This window comes from Sus scrofa, chromosome 1, assembly GCF_000003025.6.
Source record: "Sus scrofa isolate TJ Tabasco breed Duroc chromosome 1, Sscrofa11.1, whole genome shotgun sequence".
In the NCBI taxonomy this organism is placed as follows: domain Eukaryota; kingdom Metazoa; phylum Chordata; class Mammalia; order Artiodactyla; family Suidae; genus Sus; species Sus scrofa.
In genome coordinates, this window is record NC_010443.5 from 39,674,597 (window position 1) to 39,697,224 (window position 22,628).

Sequence of the window (22,628 nt, forward strand, 5' to 3'; positions counted from 1 at the left end):
TCGCAGACGCGGCTCGGATCCCGCATTGCTGTGGCTCTGGCGTAGGCCGGTGGCTACAGGTCCGATTCAACCCCTAGCCTGGGAACCTCCATATGCCGCGGGAGCGGCCCAAGAAATAGCAACAACAGCAACAACAACAACAACAGACAAAAAGACAAAAGACAAAAAAAAAAAAAAAAAAACAAAACAGGATGCTTTATTATGACCATAGTAGATTATCAGTTTTATTCATAAATTTAATGAATTGTCAGTGGCCTGAAATATTCCTTTATGAAAGTCAGTATGTGAAAGAGGACTCAATTTTTTGTTAATTAATTAATATAGCACCCAGCCTCCCCTAATGTAGATACTTTCCTTTTGTGATTTTTTTTTTTTTTGTGAACATTAATAGAGAAGCTCAATGTTTTTTAAAGATGGAAGTGATTTGCTGGGTTTTTTTTTTCTCTATTTCATAAGAGAATCGTATTTCCTCATGCTTCTCCTTGATGAGTGATGGTCAATTTTCATGGTGTCCTCTACTCTGTACATACTTGCAGGCTTTCCCATGGTAAATTTCTCAGAGTATTGTATAATATGACCAATTTGTAAAAGGCAAAACTTTTCACTAAGTTTCACATACCAACAGGAAATTTAACACCTCTGAATCCACAATGGTCAGAGCCCCCTTTAGCTATGGTACATGGAATACACCCAGACCCAGTCAGGAAAACCATAGGTCTGTGATTCTGCCTGTGGATAGGGGAAAATAATAGATTAAATGTAAAGATTAAATTGTGCAGTCTATCAGGGTTCAACCTTGGTTCTTTTTTGTCTTCTTTTCTGAGGAAAATTAATGTTTTTCAGTTGTAATGAATTAAAGCAGTATGCAATTTATCTGAAAAGGGACAAAATTGGGCAGGAGCTGGCACCTGTGGATCACCCTGAAAGGCAGGTTTAAGATTTATTTCCTGTGAACATCTGCAATCCTGGCAACTACTGCCAGTGCTGAGCAGAAAGGAGGGAACCAAAGATTCCTGAGAGCCATCCCACAAATAGCATATGGAACGATTATATGGCACATCTCCATGAAAAGAGGCCAGATTAACAAAAGGATATGCAACAAGAACTAGCTAAAATTTTTTGTTCGATTACTGCCCCATTTCACAGGTGGGGAAACAGATTAAACAAATTAAACTAGTAAGTCTTCATTGTACATATACCACTATCTGACAGTATATAATTTTGCTTATCTGACTTTTGTACTTGTTCTCCACTAGAATGATACTTTTAGAAGGACACAGGCTTTGTTTTGTTTACTCCTAGATGCCTGAAGCCTAGAAACAGGGCCTGCGACAGAGTTAAGTGCTCAATGAATGTTTGTTAATATTAAAAATGAACTAAGGAGTTCCCAGGTGGCTTGGTGGATTAAGGAGCTGGCATTGTCACTGAGGTAGCTTGGGTCTCTTCTGGGATGCGAGATCAAGCCCTGGCCTGGGGACTTCTCAGAAAAAGAAAAAAAGAAATAAACTGAAATTATAATCCAATTCATTCCACTGTTTCAAAGGGAGGATTTTCTAACTGACACTAGCTTGAATCTTCATTCTGTCACTCTAGAAGTCACGAAGTTCTTTCTAGTAATTTGTTGTTTATAACAATTTTATCCAATGTATTTGATCAAGTCAACAACACATTCAAAATAACATTACAGTATGCCCACACATGTTTACAGATCCTTTAAAAGTATTTTATACTTCAAATACTAACACTGATTTCATATGTCTCCATGTTGTAATGACAAATTCATTCACAACTCTTTGATATGATGTGTTTTCTAAATTTACAGGAATTTAGTTTATGACGAAAAGATTGAAAGGGCATATATGCAATCCACATTTCTGAATCTGAAATTTCATTTAGAGACATTTTATTTAACAGAACTCCATTTGTCCTCAGAAATTAACAAACACATGGAATAAACTAGACATTAAATGAAACAATACTATGGGTTTAAGAATATAATAAAACAGTGGCCTATTTTGTAAAATTTTTAAGTCCACTAAAAGGCGGATATACTAAATAAAATTTATCAAAGAACACATTGTAAGATTTCAATCATAAAAATAATTCATGAAAAAAATAAAATTGAGTAGAAGATAATATTAATTACAGTATCTTCCATATACTGTGTGTACTTGAGCTTGAACACTTTATTTCTGAAATGGTGCTAAACATATTCTTGAAGACTGGCAAAAAAGGATGCCACAGAGGTGAATGTCTTCCACTGTACACACTGTTAAGGATTGAATAGTTATAAACACAAGAAAATCCTGCCTTGTTTCTGAGCCAGAGACATTTAGTCTCTTCTCTCTAGAAGAAAGTTTTCCAAATTATCCATTAACCTGATTGCCATATATTTATATAATTGACAAGAAACATGATCAGTATTGAGTACCAGTGTACCTAGTATTCATCATAAAGCCATTAATAATTGGTTGTCTTCTGAAAATACTTTCAAACATCTATCCTTATTTTTCAAGTTATAGTTCATACACTATCACCTGCCAACCATTTATTTTCAGTGTCTTCTTGATAGAAGACCTGACAGAAATTATAAAACTGGACGAGTGAATTATTATAATAGGGAAGAGCACAAATACTGTAGTGGAGGAAAAGGAATAGCATAGGCTTAGTAAGAATGAAAAGATAAACTGCAAAGTATAAAGGTCAGGAACTCGTCATACTAAGAACCAATATCTAAGGTATTTGGTTACTAAAATTATGAAGAAACCATGCCCAAATAATAAACTGAAGTATGGAGATAATTAAGGACCAAAAAATGTGATTGTAAAGTTCAGAAAATGAGAGCTGCAAGTAAAATACAGAGGAGAAGGGAAAAAGTTGGAAAGTCAGTCAGAATATATGTTTGTGCAATTCCTGTTCTGTGGTGTCAGAACTGTAAAAAATATGTAAACATACCAAATATAAAACCCAGTTGATATAAGACTTCTGTTATGAGAATTCATAGACTAAGTGGGCATAATATATAGATTTCAAGATCATGGGAAGATCTTAGAAACATCCCCAAACTTCCTCATTCATTTTATAATTGTTTCAGAGAAGAGGGATCATAATCTTTTTCCTTCCTCCTTCTTTTTTCCTTCTCCTTTCTAGTAAAAGTAAGTATATAGGTATAGTATCTTAATGTGGCTTCCAATATTGGAGGAATTATGGTCTTTTAATTTCCTGCAATTTTTAAAAATCAGAGTAAACTAGGATAACCAATGCAGAACACTTTGCTATGCTTTTGAGCTCAAAATGACTAAAAATAAGATCAGAGATATCTTACAGTCTATTAGTAAATATAAGCCATGAATATATAGATACAGTATCTCATAATCTTAGAGTAACTTCAAAAGATAAAGCTCACATGTTGACGTAAAACTTAGGCCCTGGGGATCTCAAGATTTGTGAGAAAGGGGAATATAATTCTTGGCTCATAATTCTATCATAATCAGAGAAGTAAAAATTCCCACTCTGATGACGGATTTTTAAAAAATGTTTTTTAGGCAAAACGGGCTTTCCTTAAATGCATACTACTACTGGCTACTATGTAATTTGGTGAAATAACTTAAAATATTCATGCAATCTTTTTGGATTTGCTAATAATTCCAGGCACTGTTCAAGGCACTGGTAATGTAACAGTAAACAAGACAGACAAAACCCCCTGCCTGTGTGGAGTTCATATTCCATTAGGGGAAAATGTAAAATGAACAACAGCAACAAAAAGCTCTATGGTACATTAGAAGGTGATTAAAGCTATGGAGAAGAAATAGAGCAGAAAAAATAATGTGAAGAACCACAAGGCCATGTCAGTTTGAGGAGGGAAATCTAGAGAGTTCTAAGAAGGTGACATTTGAGCAAAGATCTGAAGGAGGTGAGAGAATACGCTACATGGATATCTTGGGGAAAGAGTCAGAAGAAACAGAGTATAAATGTTCTGAGATGCAAGAATGGTTGGTGAGTTCCTAGAAAGCAAAGATGAGAGTTTAGCAAGACAAGAAAGAGTACAGGAAAGATTGTTAAGAGATGAAATAAGAAAAGCAAGATCAGGGGTGAGAGGATATACTGTATAGGACTTTAGAGGCAGAAATTATTTAACAATTACACTTGCATCATACAGGCAAAGATGCCAGCCCAATCACAAAACATGATCTTCTGCTATACAGGTGCTTACAAACTTCATATCAATCCTCCTCAAAAATGAGTATAATCACTTTTTCTTTCTTTTCTTTCTCTTTTGGCCACACCATAGCATATGGAAACTCCTGGGCTAGGGATCAAATCCAAGCTGCAGCTGCAACCTACCCCACAGGTATGGCAATGCCAGATCCTAACCCAATGTACCACACCTTGTAAAGACTTTGGGTTTTACTCTTGCAGAGGATATTGAGAAGAATGAAATCATCTGAGCTCACCCTTGCTACTGTGTTATAAATTGACTCTAGGGGGCAAGGGCAGAAGCAGGGAGACCGGTTTTCAGATTATTAAACTACTTCAGATGGAAATTGAAGTTTTGGAGCAAGGTACTAACAATGAAGCTTAGATGAGTGGTCAGAGTGTGGATACTATATTTTGAAAAAGAGCTAATTGTATGAGCTAGCAGACTAGATGAGGTTTTGAGATAAAGAGAGGAGAGAGAAGATAACTATAAACTTTTAAGCACTAGAAACTGGAAAGTTAGAGTTGACTCGGTGAGATGATAAGGCTATAAAGGCGAAGCAGGTGCAGAATAGAGAAATTTCGTTTTTTAAATGTTTGAAGTGAGATGTCCATTAAACATCCAAGTAAAATGCTGAGATATATGAATTTAATAGGAAGGATGACCAGTCTTCTCCATGAATCCTAGATACAAAGCACATTTAATAATTTTCTAGCACTAAAATCTTATTGTATATATTTTAAAACTTTTAGGAAGAATTTATAAATCAGCATGCAAATATTTGAGTCCTATGTAAGTGAGTGAATTGTGTTTACAGGTGTATAATATACTATCTTTTTCTTAGAGCATAACAAAGTGTTTATGGTTTCTAACTGATACTTTCATTTTTCCAGTTAGAAAAAAGGGAATAAGAGCATACTTTATTTTTAGAGAAAAGTGATACTCAGAGATAAGGGTGTTTGGCATTGCTGCTCTGTGAAGACAGACTACACATCAGAGCCCTGACCATCACAAAGCTATTTTCTTTGGCTAAGTATTTAACTCTTGATATCAGAAACCCTTGGCATTTTTCAATAGTTTTCTGTATTTATACTTAGTAATACAATGTAATGCACTTTGAAGTAACGAGAAGTACAGACCACATCTCTGGCTTTGTGTTGTATTCTCTGGTTTCCCTAGGTTTATTTCCACGCAGGGTGCTTCTGCAGTAGCTGCTGGAAAAATTGGGCTCCTCCTCACAGTTCTTTAGGAAAAGGTGGCTGTAAAGAGTCTTGATAACCTCAAGAGATATGCAAAGGAGAGTCATCTGCATTCGAGCTAAAAACAGTCACGAAGTTGATCATAGAGCATTCTAGTTAAATGTCTCTTTTCCCTCATTAGATGATTTTTCATCCACAGGTAGGATAAACAAGGGAAACTTGCAAAAGATACAAATGTGTATTTATTGGGTAAGCAGTTTTTTTTTCCTTTCAAATCAGGCCGAATATTTTTATTTTACTTAATATTTTGAACTGGAATTATCTTTATAGGATTTATTTAAATCGATATTTTTATAATTTAGTTTTCTGAATTTAGTCACTTGTCTATTCCAATAACTTTACATGAAAATGTGAAATGTTAGTTATTTTACTTACTGATTATTCCCATTGCTTCATGCAACTTAGAAGTTAAGTTAGTTCTTCATTCAATCTATCCTTGAAATTTTGCCTAGAAGCTATAGAATATTGAAATGTGATTTTAATGAAATGAATTGTGTTTTCCCCTTTCAGCCCCAAATATACAAGTATCATAAAATTTCAGGTATCCTAACACAAATAGCTAACTACAGTTTCTCTCTAAATAAAGTTATTGCCCACTTTTAGATGACATTTTAGAAAGCTCCATATCACAGCTGCAACAAATCCACTACTACAAAATCCAACATTCAACATATGCAAAATTAAGGCTTTTTTAAGCAGAAATGTATATTTATTCAAAATTACATTATACCATTTATAATACTGTATTGGAATAAACAACTCCCAATAAAGGTAGGTCAAAGGTAGTTGAGCCAAATAGTAAATAGTGTGCTTAGTATTCCTGTCAAGGATTTGTATATTACCTCTTAGATATCTTGATTAATCTAGACAGTTTTGAAAATAAAAATGACTGGTTTGGGGAAAAACTGAAAAAAGTGAATTAGAAACAACACAAAGCTGTTAACCTCTGTTATATGTAAACCAATTATAATCCACTGCAATTTTTAATATGGTTTAAGATTTGTTCACTCTTAGTAGTTTTGTCAAACTTTATTTTGATTCTCATCCAGGTCCTTCTTATTCACCACAAAACTAATTTTGATAAAATAAATGCATTAAAATTAATTAAGGAGGAGTTCCCATCGTGGCGCAGTGGTTAACGAATCCAACTAGGAACCATGAGGTTGAGGGTTTGATCCCTGCCCTTGCTCAGTGGGTTGACGATCCGGCGTTGCTGTGAGCTGTGGTGTAGGTTGCAGATGCGGCTCAGATCCCGCGTTGCTGTGGCTCTGGCGTAGGCCAGTGGCTACAGCCCCGATTAGACCCCTAGCCTGGGAACCTCCATATGCCGTGGGAGCCGCCCAAGAAATGGCAAAAAGCCAAAAAAAAAAAAAATCATTAAGGACAAAAATATTTGCATGAAACTTGAAACTAGGTCCAATTCTGACCAAACACCCTGCAAAATGAAACAATGTTCACTATTTACTATAAAAGTTCATTTATTGTATTTAAGTCCTATATTTATTTGGTTTCTAAATTTTTTTTTTATTTCAGCAATATCATTTGTACTCCTTTAAAAAAAATGGTACAACTTGGGTGTTTCAATTCAGTGAATTTCTATTTTATACATTTTTTCCCTACAGTCCTAGGGAATAGATTCCCACACTTAGCACAAAATAGATTCCATAGCATTGTGTCCACATGTGGGGCCAACCTATAGACTTTGACAAAATAAAAATTTCAACTCATGAAAAAATTATATTCTTTAAGCCATTAAAAATGTGATATAATAATGTTTCAAAGTCAAGTTTCCTTTTGTTTATTATTTTCTCCCTTTCAAATATTAATAGTGCTAACTAGTTCTAATAGCACATTGGAAAGTAGTTTTTTCAGCTAAAACAAAAAACGAACAAACAAACAAAAATCCTTTTACTGCTAAAGATAATTACACTGGATATTTAGCCAACCCTCTACATTTGTTCCAATACATTTTATATACTCTGCTGATTCTTACATGATCTAATAGCCTCATAAATTTAAAATGCATCACTATTTCTTAGGCTATATATCTATACAGCACATATTAAACAGAATTTTTGCCTATTAGCTTATTTATGCAAAAAATGTAAATACCATATCTGAAAGTTCACATATTGTTCCAGAGCTTTGTTTCTTTATTTTGTGCATTGAAAGTCATTCTGAAATGTCCTCATGGCTAATGGAAATTTTCCAAATAATCATTAATACACAGCAAATAAGAAGCAAAAGAGATATTATTAACCAATCAGACCACTTAGATGCTTAGATAAAACAACAGAAGGAGAGGAAGTCTGTTCCTGAAGACACACTGCCATGGCTCTAAAAGTTTCTTTTTGTTAAGAGTAATGAACATGTTTCTTGATGTCCAAAACAACTCTGAATTTTTTTTGTTGCATTAGAGGGACCTCTGTTCCTTCAGGCATGTTACAGAAACATCAAATGTTTAATTCAACAATGTGACTTAGTTAATATTAAAGAGAATCTAACTGCCTGACTTTCTGGCTTATAATTGTATGAATTTTCAGTACTGTGAAGTAAACAAGCATTTTATGTGAAAACACTTATGCAAACTATTATTGAAATAAAAGTAATCATGCATGCCCACTTCAAAAACTTGCTTGCAAAACTCAATTTAATGCTTTGATATTGTTTTAGCATAGTGCCAGGTTTGTCAATAACATGTTCAAGGTACTGTTTTAAACTTACACAATAAAGACAATACTACATGAGAATGCTCAAAGCAAGACCTCAAATATTCTCCTTCAAATGGTATCTATAGTTCACCCTTATAATACAGATGCATGTATTTACTTTTTGTAAGAGAGCACAAATAAAATTCATATTCTAGTATCAACTGCTTTATTCCATTTTTAAAGAGGCACTTCTTCCTATTTCTCAGAGTATATTTTTATGATAATCTCTTCCTTTTAAAATATCAGTCAAAAATGTGTTCAAATATTACTGACAACACAAGGAAGTTACTTATTTTTAAACCAGCCTTGGAAGCAGCTGCCCTTGAAACACAGGAGAAAAGAAATGATACAAGAAATAGAAGGTAGGGTAGGCTGAGTAAAGGAAGTAAGTGAACTACTGGCCTATTCCAAATCAGACGTGGTAATTCATTGATGCCTACAGATTTTGAGTAACATGACAACTGAAAAAGAAAAGCATAGATCTCAAAATAGGCAAATCATAAGAGCAAACAATCTAGTGTTTGTGTGTATGCATGAGTGGGGATATACTATCATAATTAAGTTGAAAGAATATAATGGCACTTATTTGCTAAGTTGTGACAGATAACAGGCATAGCTGCATGATACAAAAAAAATCACATGAGGAAAAAGAAAGCTCTTAAATGTGTTAGTTAACTGATGCTGAGGGGAAATTTCATAAAGTTGATCAAATAGCCTCCAACTAAGCAGCTTCAAAAGCATGACTAGAATTTTTTTTTTCCCAAACTGAAAAGATATAGGCCAAGTGAACTAGATATAGCCATTTCAAAAGACATCATTGTTGTAATGTGTTCATTCATTTAAAAATATTTCACACAATCTAGCCAACTCTCAGTTGCTCATTTGAGGAAGAGCAGCCGAGCAGCAATGCCAATGCAGTTTCCAAATGTTGGGTAGGGAGAGATTGTAAGCGATATTTATAATTAGGTAGGTATACAGCTAAAATATGCCTTCTGACACTAGCCTATCATGGGAGGAAAAACCTGGGTAGGCTGGTTGACATCTGAAGGTGGTAGAATTCTGAAAATTGTCAATAGATGGTGTATATCAAAAGAAATTCATGAAAATGAAAAGTTGACTGGCCTTCTGCACTTAGTTTGTTTCTATTATTCCAATGCAATCCAATCTCTATAACATTTATGAGTGGAACACAGCACTTTATGGGCATCATTCTTCTGCACATGATTGGAAGCTGATATTTTTAAAGTATCTCTCATTCATATTATTTATGTACATTTATGTATTGTTATGAACACTAGACAATCCATTGGTGATACTGCAAAATGGTTTACTGATCTTGACTCAAGATTCTTGGTTATAGAATTATAACTGAATTTTTTTAAGTTTTGGGCTAAAATGTATGGAAAGGCCACTACATGCCTTTATTTCTGTTGGTTTCCAAAATTTCCTTGAGATACTTTTCTTTCAAAAGAATATTTTAATGATAAATCCTCAATCTCAAAAATTATCACTCTGAAAAGGTGGTAAAAATCTTGCTTTTTCACACTAGAAACTGAAATTCAAAGTTAAATTTTTTTAAATGTGCTATCTTTGCAGAATTTTTGTGAAATGAAAACTCTAACATAAGGTCTCCAAATCTAGACTTAAACTATAATATAGTATCTCTGATGCCCTTAGATGATTTCATTATGTCTCCTGGATGCAATATGTTCTTAAAATCCTTTATGAAAAGAAAATATGTACTTATTGGATCATTAGGACAATTAACTTGAATTTGAGAAAAACAATATTACTCTCTGCCACCTGATACTGCCTACCTGTTTGTTTGGTTTGGTTTGTTTTTTTTGTTTTGTTTTGTTTTTTTTTTTTTTTGAAGAATCAAGTATATTTCACTAAAATGGCACAGATTCAAGATTGAATTACTAATTAAACTGAATTCTCTTAAATAAGATCACTGAAAGTCTGTTTCATTATACCTCATTAACTTTAGTTGAAGTGGTTTTCCAGAGTTACCATCTCATATAATAATCTATAACATTTCTAAGACCACTGAATATGTATGATTTATTTTATAAGCCTGTCACATCAAGGACTTATTAGAGCTCAGTAAAAATATATATGTGTGTGAATATATATATATATTATTTCAACCAGTGCACAAGAATTAGAAATTATCCCCTTATTGGTACTTAGTGACTTTTATATTCAAAATTAACTGTCAAACACTATTCATTTATGAGTTCTCTTTCTCTTGGTCAAATAATTTTTTGGGGAAAGTGTCTTAAATTATTCATAACGAGGTCCTGAATAAAGGATACATTGTGAAAACAGCAGTTTAAAAAGAATTCACTCTCTTTCAGAATGTCACATCTTCATTTGGGGAAACATATTTTTTTCACAAGACTCCAGGAATTAAACATAGAAGAGTTCAAGTGTTGAGTTTACCAGCTCATCTGCCATTTCTTTTCTCTCAAATGCAAGGCCAGTGATAGTCCTAGGACACATTTTCCATGAACTGAAACTCACTAGACAGGAAATACATTTATCATAATAATTTCCTAGAATTATCTAGTTCCCTGTGACCATTAAACATACATTTGAATATGACAGTTTCAGAGAAAAAAAAAAAACGTGAAATAATCACTATGATAGCTGAAATATGGCTTCATAGGAAACAGGGCTACATTTAATTAGCTTTGATTGTTTATATGTCTCTTCTGTTTTTGTTATAGTTCATATCACTGGCATGGACTCATGAGCCAATCTTCCCATTTAAGTTACTACCAAAATTTACAAACTTGATGTGAAGATTACATTGTATTTACAAAGAGCTTGGCACTTACAGAATTGAATTATTGACTTGTGTTAAAGTCCAGACCAGGGCACCCATGGTTCAGGCAAATGGGAAAGCCTGATGCCTTATTATATAATATGCTACATTAACATGAATAAATAAGTTTCCAGCTGATAATTCCTCCATGGTGCTGGCCCTGGTGCTGAAAACAAGTACCTTCCATTTCTAATCCATGGGGAGGGTAGAGAAGCTATCAGTCCAGAGAAAGCAAAGGTTGCATGTTTTCTTCCTCATTTTTATCCATGCGTTTTAGCACTGTAGGATCCACAACTGATTGGGATCTGAAAATGATAAAACCAATGTCAGTGTGTTACTGCCAAACCATCCATTCTCTGCTCTGTCTTTTCTATTTTATTACTTCTCTCATGGATGCAGATTAACTTCTACATCAAGGGATTTATGAACTGAGAATGCTGTACATTTAGAGAGAGATACACTTACGGTGATGTTTTGCATCAGAAGAAACAATCCCCTCTGGCCTTTAAATAGAATAATGCACAGTAGAGGATTCTAAATACACAATAATAGGCTTAAGTTCTCTTTATAGCTGAGCAAGAACCTCTCTTTGAGACTGAGGATTTCTAGTACAGGACAGATGTGCATTCCAAGAGAACATCACCAAATGGGGGGTATAATAGTGAATTTATTGTTATAAGAAATGAAGAAGAAATAATAAGAGCCTTGATTACTCTCTTAAAGGGCTCTATGAAACAACTTGGATAGGAATGTGCATTTTCAACCATCATTTTTTAGATTTAATGAGCACAGTAGGAAAAAATCAGTATTTCAGTGTGTTTTGCTAAATTTTCCACTGGAGCATCCGAATAAAATCAACCTTACTCTTGAAAATCTGTGAAACGTTTTAAAACTTTAAAAAGTACAAACCCTTATTGTTTAGGCAGCAGTACTTTATGATAAGGAAAGTAAATAATGTGAAAACCCCTTAACATGCCTTTGATAGCAAATGGGAGTTATATCTTAATTCATCTCTAGGAAACAACATGAAACTGGGAAGGAGGAAAGTCAATGAAACGTGCTGTGGCATTAAAGTCAATGGCTGTGGCATTAAAGAAGCAGCTGCCCTTTTAAATTTCTCCTCAGTAATGAATTTTTCCCTGCTGCTTCATTCCAGCCATTTGGCTATTGCTGTGGCAATATGCCTCTTAGCAGACCTCATTACCATTCAAAAAGAAAGACTATAAGCTAAAATACAACCGCACGTGTTAATGAAAAAGAACAGCAACAGAACTAATTATCAAAGCAAAAATAATTACAGGATTAACAGATAAACTGACTTTTTCATTGAAATAAATTCATTTCTAAAGAGGGGATGAAAAGGAAGATAAGAATATTAAAACTGGGAAGTTTATTTCCTAAATCATTTCTACTATTTTACCTTTTACCTCAGTAATAGATCTGAGATGCCTATGTCAGAATGGAGACTGACTACAGTTGAATGTGGGTGTGGGTGTGTGTGTGGGTGTTTGAGATAGAGAGGGAAGTAGATGAAAGAGCAATGATAATTTATCTTAGAAAAAAGTACATGAATAAATTCATCTTAACACAATTGACAACTGCACAAAACATTTAATAATTAGACCTATAATATTGTTTTTCTGGCACTCAACTAAAAAATTGATTTCCCAAGATGAATCCATGCTAAAATATACAGCAATTCATTTAATGTCCTGCACTAGAACATTAACTCAACAACTAGTCCCCACTAGACCATAAGTTCCATGAGCAAGTACTTTATCAGTTTCTCTCCTTACCATGAACTCAATATGTATCACAGAATCTGTTATGCAGTAGGATTTCAATGTCTTAATTTTATCCAATAAATAGTTTCCTTACTGAAAGAATTTGGGTATTAAGCATTGAAACCAAAGAGCAATGAAGATAAAGCAATTTATCCTGCAGGGAAAGGAATTCCTAACAAAAATTTTATTTTAAAATTCTCGCAAAGTTAGATATTACACAAACGTTGAGGTATATCCTCATAATAGTCATTAAGAATACAACACAGCTCTTCATACAACACAGAGTACACAATTTAAGCACATGGCATAATGTTCTATTAAAACGCATATTGTAAACACACATATATAACCTTTTAAAAATTTTTAGAGAATATGGCAGTTTTAATAAAATATTTTAAATTACAGTGCACAATTCAACCTGGGATCAAGTTCCTAGTTTGCTTTTGTCATGCACTACAGATGTCAGAATTGTCAGATGATGAACGCTGACTCCACATGCAGAAAAACTCCTCGATAAGGCAAACCAGACAGAAACAATTTCTGATTAAGATCTAACTGCCCCCAGTGTACTGTTGTTTTAGTCTAGATTTTATTTTTGCCTTCTTATATAAAACAACAGGATTATTTGTATAGGATCATAACTGTTAATGAACTCATCTATTTCAATGGCAAGAAAGGAAGTTATCAATCATTTACTCATTATACATCTTGCCAATCTCCAGCTTCTACTGTCTTTGCAATGAATAAATTTCCCCCACCCTGAAAACTTAAAATTTACAATTTATTATCCAAGTATCATTTATTCATTTATTCATTTATTATGCATCTACAATATTATGCTATACTTTATTGTTTAAGAGATGAGATTTTGGACAGAAATGGATTCCAATTCTAGTTCTGCTATTTACTAGCTCTGTGACCAAGGAAGTGGAGGCTAACTTCCTAAGAGTTTGTTACCTTATGTATAAAAATGGGGAAAATAACACCTACATCATACAAATGTATTGAGAATCAATAATGCATGCATAACCCTTAGCACTAATTCTGGCAGATAGCAATGGTAGAGGTTAAGGAAATGACTTAGAGAATACTATTTCCTGTGTTCCAATATTAGCACTGCTGCTTTGTAGCTAAGTGATAGGTAGATGTGACCTTTTGTCTGTATATCTAGATTGCCTCATCAATAAGAAGGGTATTAGTGGTTTAGAGAAGCAAAGGAATTGATATATCTAAAACATCAGATAGGGTTTGGCATGTAGTAACAATAGTTATTAAATATTATTTAATAAGATGGAAGCTAGTCTTATCATAACAACATTAGCATTGATGCTCGCTGCAACTGTTGTGTGTCAGGCACCATCCTAGGTACTAGAGACATAAGGTAAAATACCCTTCCCCAGGTTAAGGAACTCAGAGTCTACTCAGCTTTGTATGCTTTAACACGATTAGTCTATCTCTCCACAGATTTACTCAGGAAACAAAATCTTCTTCCTATACATATAGCTAAATTCACCCAAAAGAAGAGTTATCTATGACTCCTTAGTGAAGGAATGATTTTTCCCCATCAATCTAAGAATGATAGAAAACTGGAAAATAAAATGGATCCTAGAAACAATTTTCTCCCATCCCTAATGGGGAGCCGCCTTCCCTGCCACAGAGAAGATGAGAATCAAGTGAAACAAATTTCTTGCTCTCATTCTTCAGGAATTTTCAAATAGAACCATATAAGCTTCAAATAATTAAAAAAAACCTACACCAAACAAAAATGTCTTAGATTCTAATTGGCCCATGTCAAAAGCAAGAAACTCAGGGCTGGGGAAGTCATTGTGCTATGAGCCAAATCTGCAGAGGACAAAATGGCCTAATTAATTGGAGAAGAAAATCAGGATCCAAAAAGACTTCAAAAGGTGGGTCATCTGTGCCAAGTGTAACAAGATGATGTCAATCAATTACAATAATGTGCTTGGAGGAAAAAACTAAATACAGAAATAGAGAATAATGAGGATAAGGATCTGTGAGTAATGAGACTAGTTTTAAGGAGCTCAATATGAGTCAGCAATTTGGTGATTTGGCAGCCTAAATGACAGCAACAATGACAACAGCAACCAAAGGAAGCCCACGGGGTCTATGCTGCAAAGCCAGAATTCCAGAACCTCAGTGTGAGTAGTGATAGCAACAGATGTCACCTCTACAGTTCTAGACACTGTACTTAAAAGGGGGAACTGATAGACAACAGAGGACTCCTTCATTCATGTAACTGGTACTTAGTAGGCACCCTTTGTGTGCCCACCTCCATTCCAAGCACTTAGAATTCAGAAGAGAACAGGAGTTCCCGTCGTGGCACAGTGGGGGAAATAAGCACTGTTAGTTGGCAAAGGAAAAGACTAGGAGACACACATGAGAGCTGCTTCCAAAACCTTCTGTAGCTCAGTCTAGAGTGAGGGCACTCTGCATCATGCTGTCACAGAAGATTAGACAAGATTCATATTAACAACGTGAAAGGCTCTGTACTTCATGGACTAGAACCCTGTTCTATGACATCTAGACTCTGTAACTTTGGGGATACAAATATCTGCTTAACAGAGTTGCTGTGAAGATTAAATAAATTAATGGTACAAAAAAAAAAGATTCCTAGTAAGAGTACCACAGGTATAATAAATGGTTGATTGTAACAGCTATCATTATTAGGATTATTATGTTTTTTTCAGAAGGAACTTAGGCAATGGCTCTTAACCATTTTGGGCCTAGATGAGAAAACTTTCAGAATTTGATGAAATATATGCCCTCTCTCCAGAAAAATATGTAATTCACACACAGACACATAGTTTTGAATACAACTTATAGCATTTAACAGACTGCTTTCACAGTCCATTAATGAACCCCTTTGGTTAGAAGAGCATAGAACTCAGATTAGGAAGTCCTGTTTTAAGAGTAGGGAGTTGAGAAGCCTAAACTTGATTTAAACATAATCTTATTGATTTGTAGAGGAATTAAAGCTGTAGATGTCACTGGCTTTTCCATACTCTCCTAGGAGGTGTGGAGCAGTCTGGTGAGAGAAAGGCATCGCATAGACACCAACAATAGCAACAACAACAGAAGCCAAAAGGAGGCCAGCCCCAAGGAACAAGGATGCCACTGCTGAGTCACAGTGGTGGCCAGAGGACCATAAGGCTTTTACCAGAGAAGGATGAAAGACAGTGTTTGGGATGACATGTGAGGTGCCCTTGGGTCCTCCCTGAACTACGTGAAGAGAGACTTGTAGGAACTGTGTCTCCTTTATTTACAAGATAGGAAATGAACCAAGAAAGAATATTTGTTACCATTATCCAAATGAATTCTAAATTGGTGTGCTCTGAGGTAGCATGAGAATTAGATATCTTCCGGTTTGCTACTGAGTGCAAACTCAGAGGCAGTTATGCATTTGTGTGCTTCTGGTAACCCCTGGTAACCCCTCTGCCCTCCATCACCAGGAGACTATGGCTGGACATATGTTTTATCCTCATTGGATTCAGAACACCAGGGAAAGAGTCTACACAGAATATGCATTGAATAAATATGCATTGATTGGAAGAAAACAGACATAATAACACTATGAGAGTCAAAGCAGGGCATCAGATTCTGACTCAATAATGAAGTCTATAAAGATAAAAGCTATAGGGAAATAGAATATTTTGCCTCAGGAATGGCTGGACAAAAACTTTTAAACAAACATGGCAGGGATACTGAAAAAAGAATGTAAGCTTTGAATGTTAGTGTTCGAAATGCGTGTGTGTGTGTGTGTGTGTGTGTGTGTGTGTGTGTGTTTGCTATGGATCTCTTTCTTCGAATGAAATCTTACCTAGAAGTCTAAGAGATTGCTGTGATAGAGAGTCATTCTCACCACGGTGGAGATGGGCACAATCCGCACCCCACCTGCTTGCCCTGAGGCACTTTACCAGAACCTTAAAGTACAGTTTGAAAGAAAAAACCATTAGATTTGGTGACTTCTAGATTGTCTGTGAATTTGGAGCAACAGTAGACTCAAGGATACCTTGAATGACTATCTTTGACTCAAAATTCCAAGACATCCAATCATGGGACCATGAAAGGCTTTAAAATCCCACCCAATATCTACTTCAGAAAAATATAAAATCTGGAGTTGTAGTTGGGGTCCCCACTCTGGTCCCAGCCCCCTTCCCAGCTATCTCCAGCATACCTCTTCATGGACTTGGGGGAGAGTTCCTTCTCCATGTCCTTCACAGGCATGCTGTAAGAGTCCACATTGTACTCACTGTCATCATCATACTCGTGGTCTAGCAGTGTTCTTGCCCAGGTTCCCATATCGTAGGGAGGAAGCATTCCTCCAAACTCAGAGGGCAGAATCTCAGGATGGATTAGTTGGTGTAGACTGTTCAGGTTGTTACCATGCAAAAATATCTACAAAGGCAAGAAGAAGGTGGGGGAAAACACACAGAGAAGAATAAATATCACCCAGATGCTGGGGGTGGGAGGGAAGGATTGAGACTAGGCAGAGCCAAAACAAGAGTTTTCCAAGTCTATTAAAATATTTAAGCCCTTCCTTGACTCTATGAAACAGGCAGGCTGGTACTGTAATTCTAATATTTCATATAAAAATCCCAAGGTTCAGGGAGTTTAAGTAGCTTCAAGAAGGTCAGATAGTTATTGGGTTAAGGAGCTGGAAACAAATTTGGTTTCCTGCTTCATAGCTGGGAACATGAGCCGAATCTAATGTGCACATTGATGTGTACATTATCCTGGTGTTAGTTGTGCAAAGCTGATAATATGCATAATGAATGCTGTTAAAACAGACTCTTCTCATAAGGGACTCATCAACTGCAGAGCCCATTCAAGTTATTAAACCCAAAATCTGTCACCAGTATGGCTTTCTCTTTATCATCAATAAAAAATAAGAATACTATAAGCACTGAATTACTGCTTTATAATGCAAAGTATGTGATGTAAATAAAAGTAGATTAGCATCATCATAATAAAAGGTTGAGTGAAGTTTCAAGTCCCAAAGGACTTATGGTCTGTCATGTTGCCAGCATCTTCTCTGCTAGAGATTTCCTGGCTTATTATTCAAATAGGAAATGGAATAATGACTTAAAACTGCAAAGCTGTGAGTATATGCTAATTACTGTTATTATTGACTACATAAAATTTTTGTTAAACAGGAGCATTATTTAAGCTACATACTCAAGATTTGTTTCTCTGTAAATTGCTACCTCTTTTCTCTTCTTTCATTTCCGTCTCAAAACTGCAGATCGGTCTTTTCTAATGCAGCACTGTTGTCATCTCATATAAATTTATATGTATATACGTATATTTAAAAGATTATAGTTTACGAGTGGCTTAGAAATGATCTCAGACTTCAGGTTCAAGATGAACAGGCTAAGACATTCATCTTGCTTTCCATACTTTTAGAATCCACCAAAATAAATATGGAGGAAAACAAAGGAAGACTATTCTATACCACATAAAATAAGAGGAATGGGAGTCACTAGACAACAAGTAAATTCAACAAATTGTGGAACATTATAAAAGCACATGAGAGTAGATCCCTGGCCAAAACAATTAAGTAAGAGGCTGCCTAGAATACATAATGTGGGGCTTAGAGAGGTGGAAGATACTGTCTGCCCCAAGTTAAGTCAGGTTAATTGCAAACTTTATATCTTCCCACTCCTATATGCAGAACACAACAGCCAAGGAAAACACACACACATACACACACACACACATACACACACACAGACTCCCCTAGAATTTTCCTGGGAAAATTAAATTCTAGCACCTGAAATCCCCACTTTATTAGCTATATAAGCTTTGTTTCATCAGATATGTTACCTCATGTAAGAAATCTCTTTCAAGTCACAAAAGAGTTATGGTAATAACTCCTTAGAAAAGTAAATGTAATTCACACTACTTCCTCTCTTTTCGCTAACACTCTGTTACCTCCTTCCTCAACACCACTTTCAGCTTTGGCTTTGTTTCCTCTTTCCCTGAAAAAATAGGGCAACCAGATGAGACCCACCCACCAGCATCTGTGTCCTTATGCTTTGCCTGAGCTCCTAGCAAAATAAAAGAATAAACCCTCCAAAGGCCAATCCCTCCACCTGTGCACTAGAATTCATCCTCTCTTCCACTCAGTTCTGTTTCCCAAGCAATTATCTTTGGTCTCTCTTGCATCATCAAATTTCCTCTCTTATGGATCTTTTCCATCAAAGAACAAACATGCCAACTCTACTCTCTTCCCTTCCTCCTATACAGATGCATAAAACCTCTCTTGACCCTACTTCTACCTCCAGTTATCCTATTTTTCTCCTGCCCTTTATTGCAAAACTCATCAAAGGAGTGATCTACATTCACTGTCCAAGTACTTTTGTCCCATTTTTCCTGAATCCAATCCAAATAGGCTTTGCCTCCCACCACTGCACAAAAATAGTTGTCAAGATCCTTTCACTGCTAAATTCAGTATCCAATTCTCCGTCCTTATGTTTCTTAAACTCTTAGCAGCACTGGATGGAGTAGATGACTCTACTCATTGAGACATTTTCTCCCAGGTGCTCTTGGTTTCCTCCTATTTGATAGATGCTTTTTTTCAATCTCTTTTGGTTATTCCTCATCACCCAAACATCTTATCAGAGAGCTCCAGGATTCACTTCTTGGATGTATTCTCTTCTCTAACTATATTCATTCCTTGGTGATATCATTCAGTCTAGAGGCTTTGAATATTGTCCACACACTAAAAATTTATATCTTGAATCTTGACCTTTCTCCTGAACTCCACATTGGTATTTCTACTCTCCATGTTGCACCTCCACTTAAAAGGTCCATGAACACCTTGAACTTAACATGTCCAAAACTGAACTCAGAATTTTCTACCCCAAATCAACCCCCCCTATTTTTGACATCAGTTGATGGTACAAATATGCTTCTAATTTCTCAGACCAAAACATTGTCTTATATTTTCCTTCTTTCATAATCTAAGTTGATAGTAGATTCTTTTGACACTACCTCCAAAATCTACCCTGAATTCAAAATCTGATCAGCTTCACCCCTACAACCCTAATTCAACTATCATCCTTACTATTATCATCCTTCAAACTGTATTACTGCACTAGCCTCCTAACTGCTCTCCCTATTTCTCCTCTCACCAATGACACTCTATTGTTTTTTTGAGATTTTTATTTTTTCCATTATGGTTGATTTACAGTGTTCTGTCAATTTCTACTGTATAACAAAGTGACTCAGTCATACATACATGCATATATATGTATATGTTCTTTTTCTCATATCTATTCTCAACACAGCAGCTGTAATGACCATGTCAGAACATCTGGCAGATCATGTTAGTCTGCTCACAAGTCCCCACTGACCTCTTCTTTCTCTGTAAGACCCTCTGTTAATCCCTGTAAATCCTGTAAGACCTGCTATAAACCCCTTCTTTGAATGAATCTCCTACCACTCACTCCCTGCTGAAACATACCACGCACACATTAGTCTCATCATTTATTGATGTTTTACTATATTCTACCCTTTACATATTTTTTCTTCTTCCACTTTACATAAGAAATTGAGTCCTGTTGGGCTCCTTTGCTTCAGATAACCTACAATTATAATTATCCTGAATAATACTTCAATTTTTAAATCTTATTTTCCTTTAATGTGCTATTAAAAAGATTGTGGTAGGTGGACATAATTATAGTAGGAGGAGGGTAGAATTTTTTTTTAATTAGCAAGGAGTAGAAGTGAAGGTCCATGATACTGAAGAAGTAGTAGAAATTGGTGCCAACTAACAGTGGAACCAGTTTCCTGTCATTGCCTGGGATGTGGCAGGACCACAACCGTGGACCAGCTGAAGAGTACACTGGGAGTGGATCGAAACCTAGCCATTGGCTTCAAGCTTCAGTAAAGATACTCGGGACCAGAAATAGAACTTCCTTTAAGAAATCAATACTAGCTTGATCATTGGGCATGTACAAAAGTGGCCATGATGGATGGGAAATTAGGCTTACATGGAAGATTCCAGATGTAGGTGAAATTGTGAGACGAAGGGACCCCTATAACACTTAAGGTTGGCATTCTCATCAGCCTAGCGTGTAGGGGAGTCAAGGTCTGATTAATTTAAGAAAATGAAGAACTAATTTATTGTGAAAAATGATTCACAACAACTCCTTAGGTTTGGTTTTGTTTTACCAGTTTTTTAGAACAGATTTATAGCATCTGTATTATAAGGTGTGTGAGTAATACTGTAATGCTGAATCACTTGGAATCCCAGTAAGGAAATATAATAACTTTGCAGTGTGCATTGATTTTACAAGTAGAAATTAAAGGTGTTTTAATCCATAATTATTTTCTCATGTGAAAATTTCCAAGTTATATAGTTTTAATTAAAATGGTAACATTCAAATACCTCACTTGCATCTGGAATTGTGCCAGCAAAGCATTCTTCTAGGCATTGTCAAAATCATCAAATTCAATCAAATAACCCCTAAACTTGGAGCTTTCCCTCTTTTCTAGACTTGACCCCTTCAGTCTCTTGAACAAAACAGAGTCCTGTTAAAATCATGTCACAACAAGTCACCCCTGCACGCAGTCTTTCAGGTGCTTCTCACTCCACCCTGACTGAAAGCCCTGATCTTTGCAGTGAGGTACCAGGCTGTCTACGAGCAGATACACCCTGTTCTTCCCTATCTAGTCCCCTCCTCCCCTCTCCAACGGTTCATTCCACTCCACCTTTTCTAGCCTCCTTGCTGTTTGTCAAATGTCCCAGGCCTGTTTCTACCTAAAGACTATTGCCTTTGCTATTCTCTCTAGAACAGTCTTCCAGGTAAATCCACATATTCAGTTCTACTACCTCCTAGCTGTGATTTAGAGCAAATGGCTTCAGCGCCTGTGCCTTGTTTTCCCATTTATAAAAGGAGAACAGTAACAATCCTTACCCTAAAGCCTTGTAAGGATTAAAAGTGTTAACATACTGAAAGTACTTAGAACAGCATGTGGCACAGAGTGAATACTACAAAAGCATTCGCCAGTATAATTTGTACTAAAAGCCCCTACAGGTGTTTTGGATCACCTGATCATCTCTTCATAAAACAATGTTTAAAAGCCTTATTTCTGAGGCACAGCAATACATTTTTCTGAACTATAAAACGCAAATCAATTTGATTCTTGGTGATAGAAACAATTCCTAATATAAATTATAATTGTTTATAGAATTCTTCCTCCTAACTATTGGAATATTTTCAACAAATCCATAAACTCTCTCTTCATGAATGTTTGACAAAAACACTTACTTAACAATGATTTCACTTCCACACTCACAATGAGGCTTTTATGGCACTGAAATACCTGAAGTGCCTTCTCATTCATCAAGAAACATGGCAAATTATCTTCCATATGGATTTAGAAGTAACTATATTTTACTGTGGAACTAATCATTTGAAAATTGGTCACAGCATCATGGTAAAAATATCACTAAATGCAGAGCTATTTGAATTCAAATGTTAACTCCTCACAACTTTACAGCTGTGTAAATGAGTAAGCAAGTTATTTATCCATCCTAAGACTTCCTTTCCTCAATTTTGAAATAGGAGATGATGCTTACTAAGCTTTACTTTTCAGAGATGTTTGGAGGATAAAATGATATAATGTATATTAAAGTACATTTTAAAATCTTATTTTAGAGTTACCTTGTGGCTCATTGGGTTAAGGATCCAGAGTTGTCACAGCTGTGGCTCAGGTCAGGTTGTAGTCCATGTGCCACACATGTATTAAATGATTCATATAAATTATCTTATTCTCAGAAAAATGATTATTTTGGTACATACTTTGAATATCCTCATT

The 22,628-nt window shown here is 35.5% G+C and overlaps 1 protein-coding gene across 5 annotated transcripts in view; it reads right to left on the reverse strand.

The window, feature by feature from the left end:
- Window positions 6,145-22,628, reverse strand: part of CLVS2 (clavesin 2) — a 74,658-nt gene continuing 58,174 nt past the window's right edge. For 4 of the 5 annotated variants that reach the window (XM_013992600.2, XM_013992604.2, XM_013992602.2 and 1 more), the window contains exons 5-6: window positions 16,978-17,198; window positions 6,145-11,303 (exon numbers count right to left, since the gene is read on the reverse strand). In XM_013992600.2, coding sequence (XP_013848054.1) covers window positions 11,216-11,303; window positions 16,978-17,198 — 309 coding nt within the window. In that variant the 3' untranslated portion in view covers window positions 6,145-11,215. The remainder of the gene's footprint in view (window positions 11,304-16,977; window positions 17,199-22,628) is intronic. The other variant, XM_021088751.1, reaches the window with a different exon arrangement.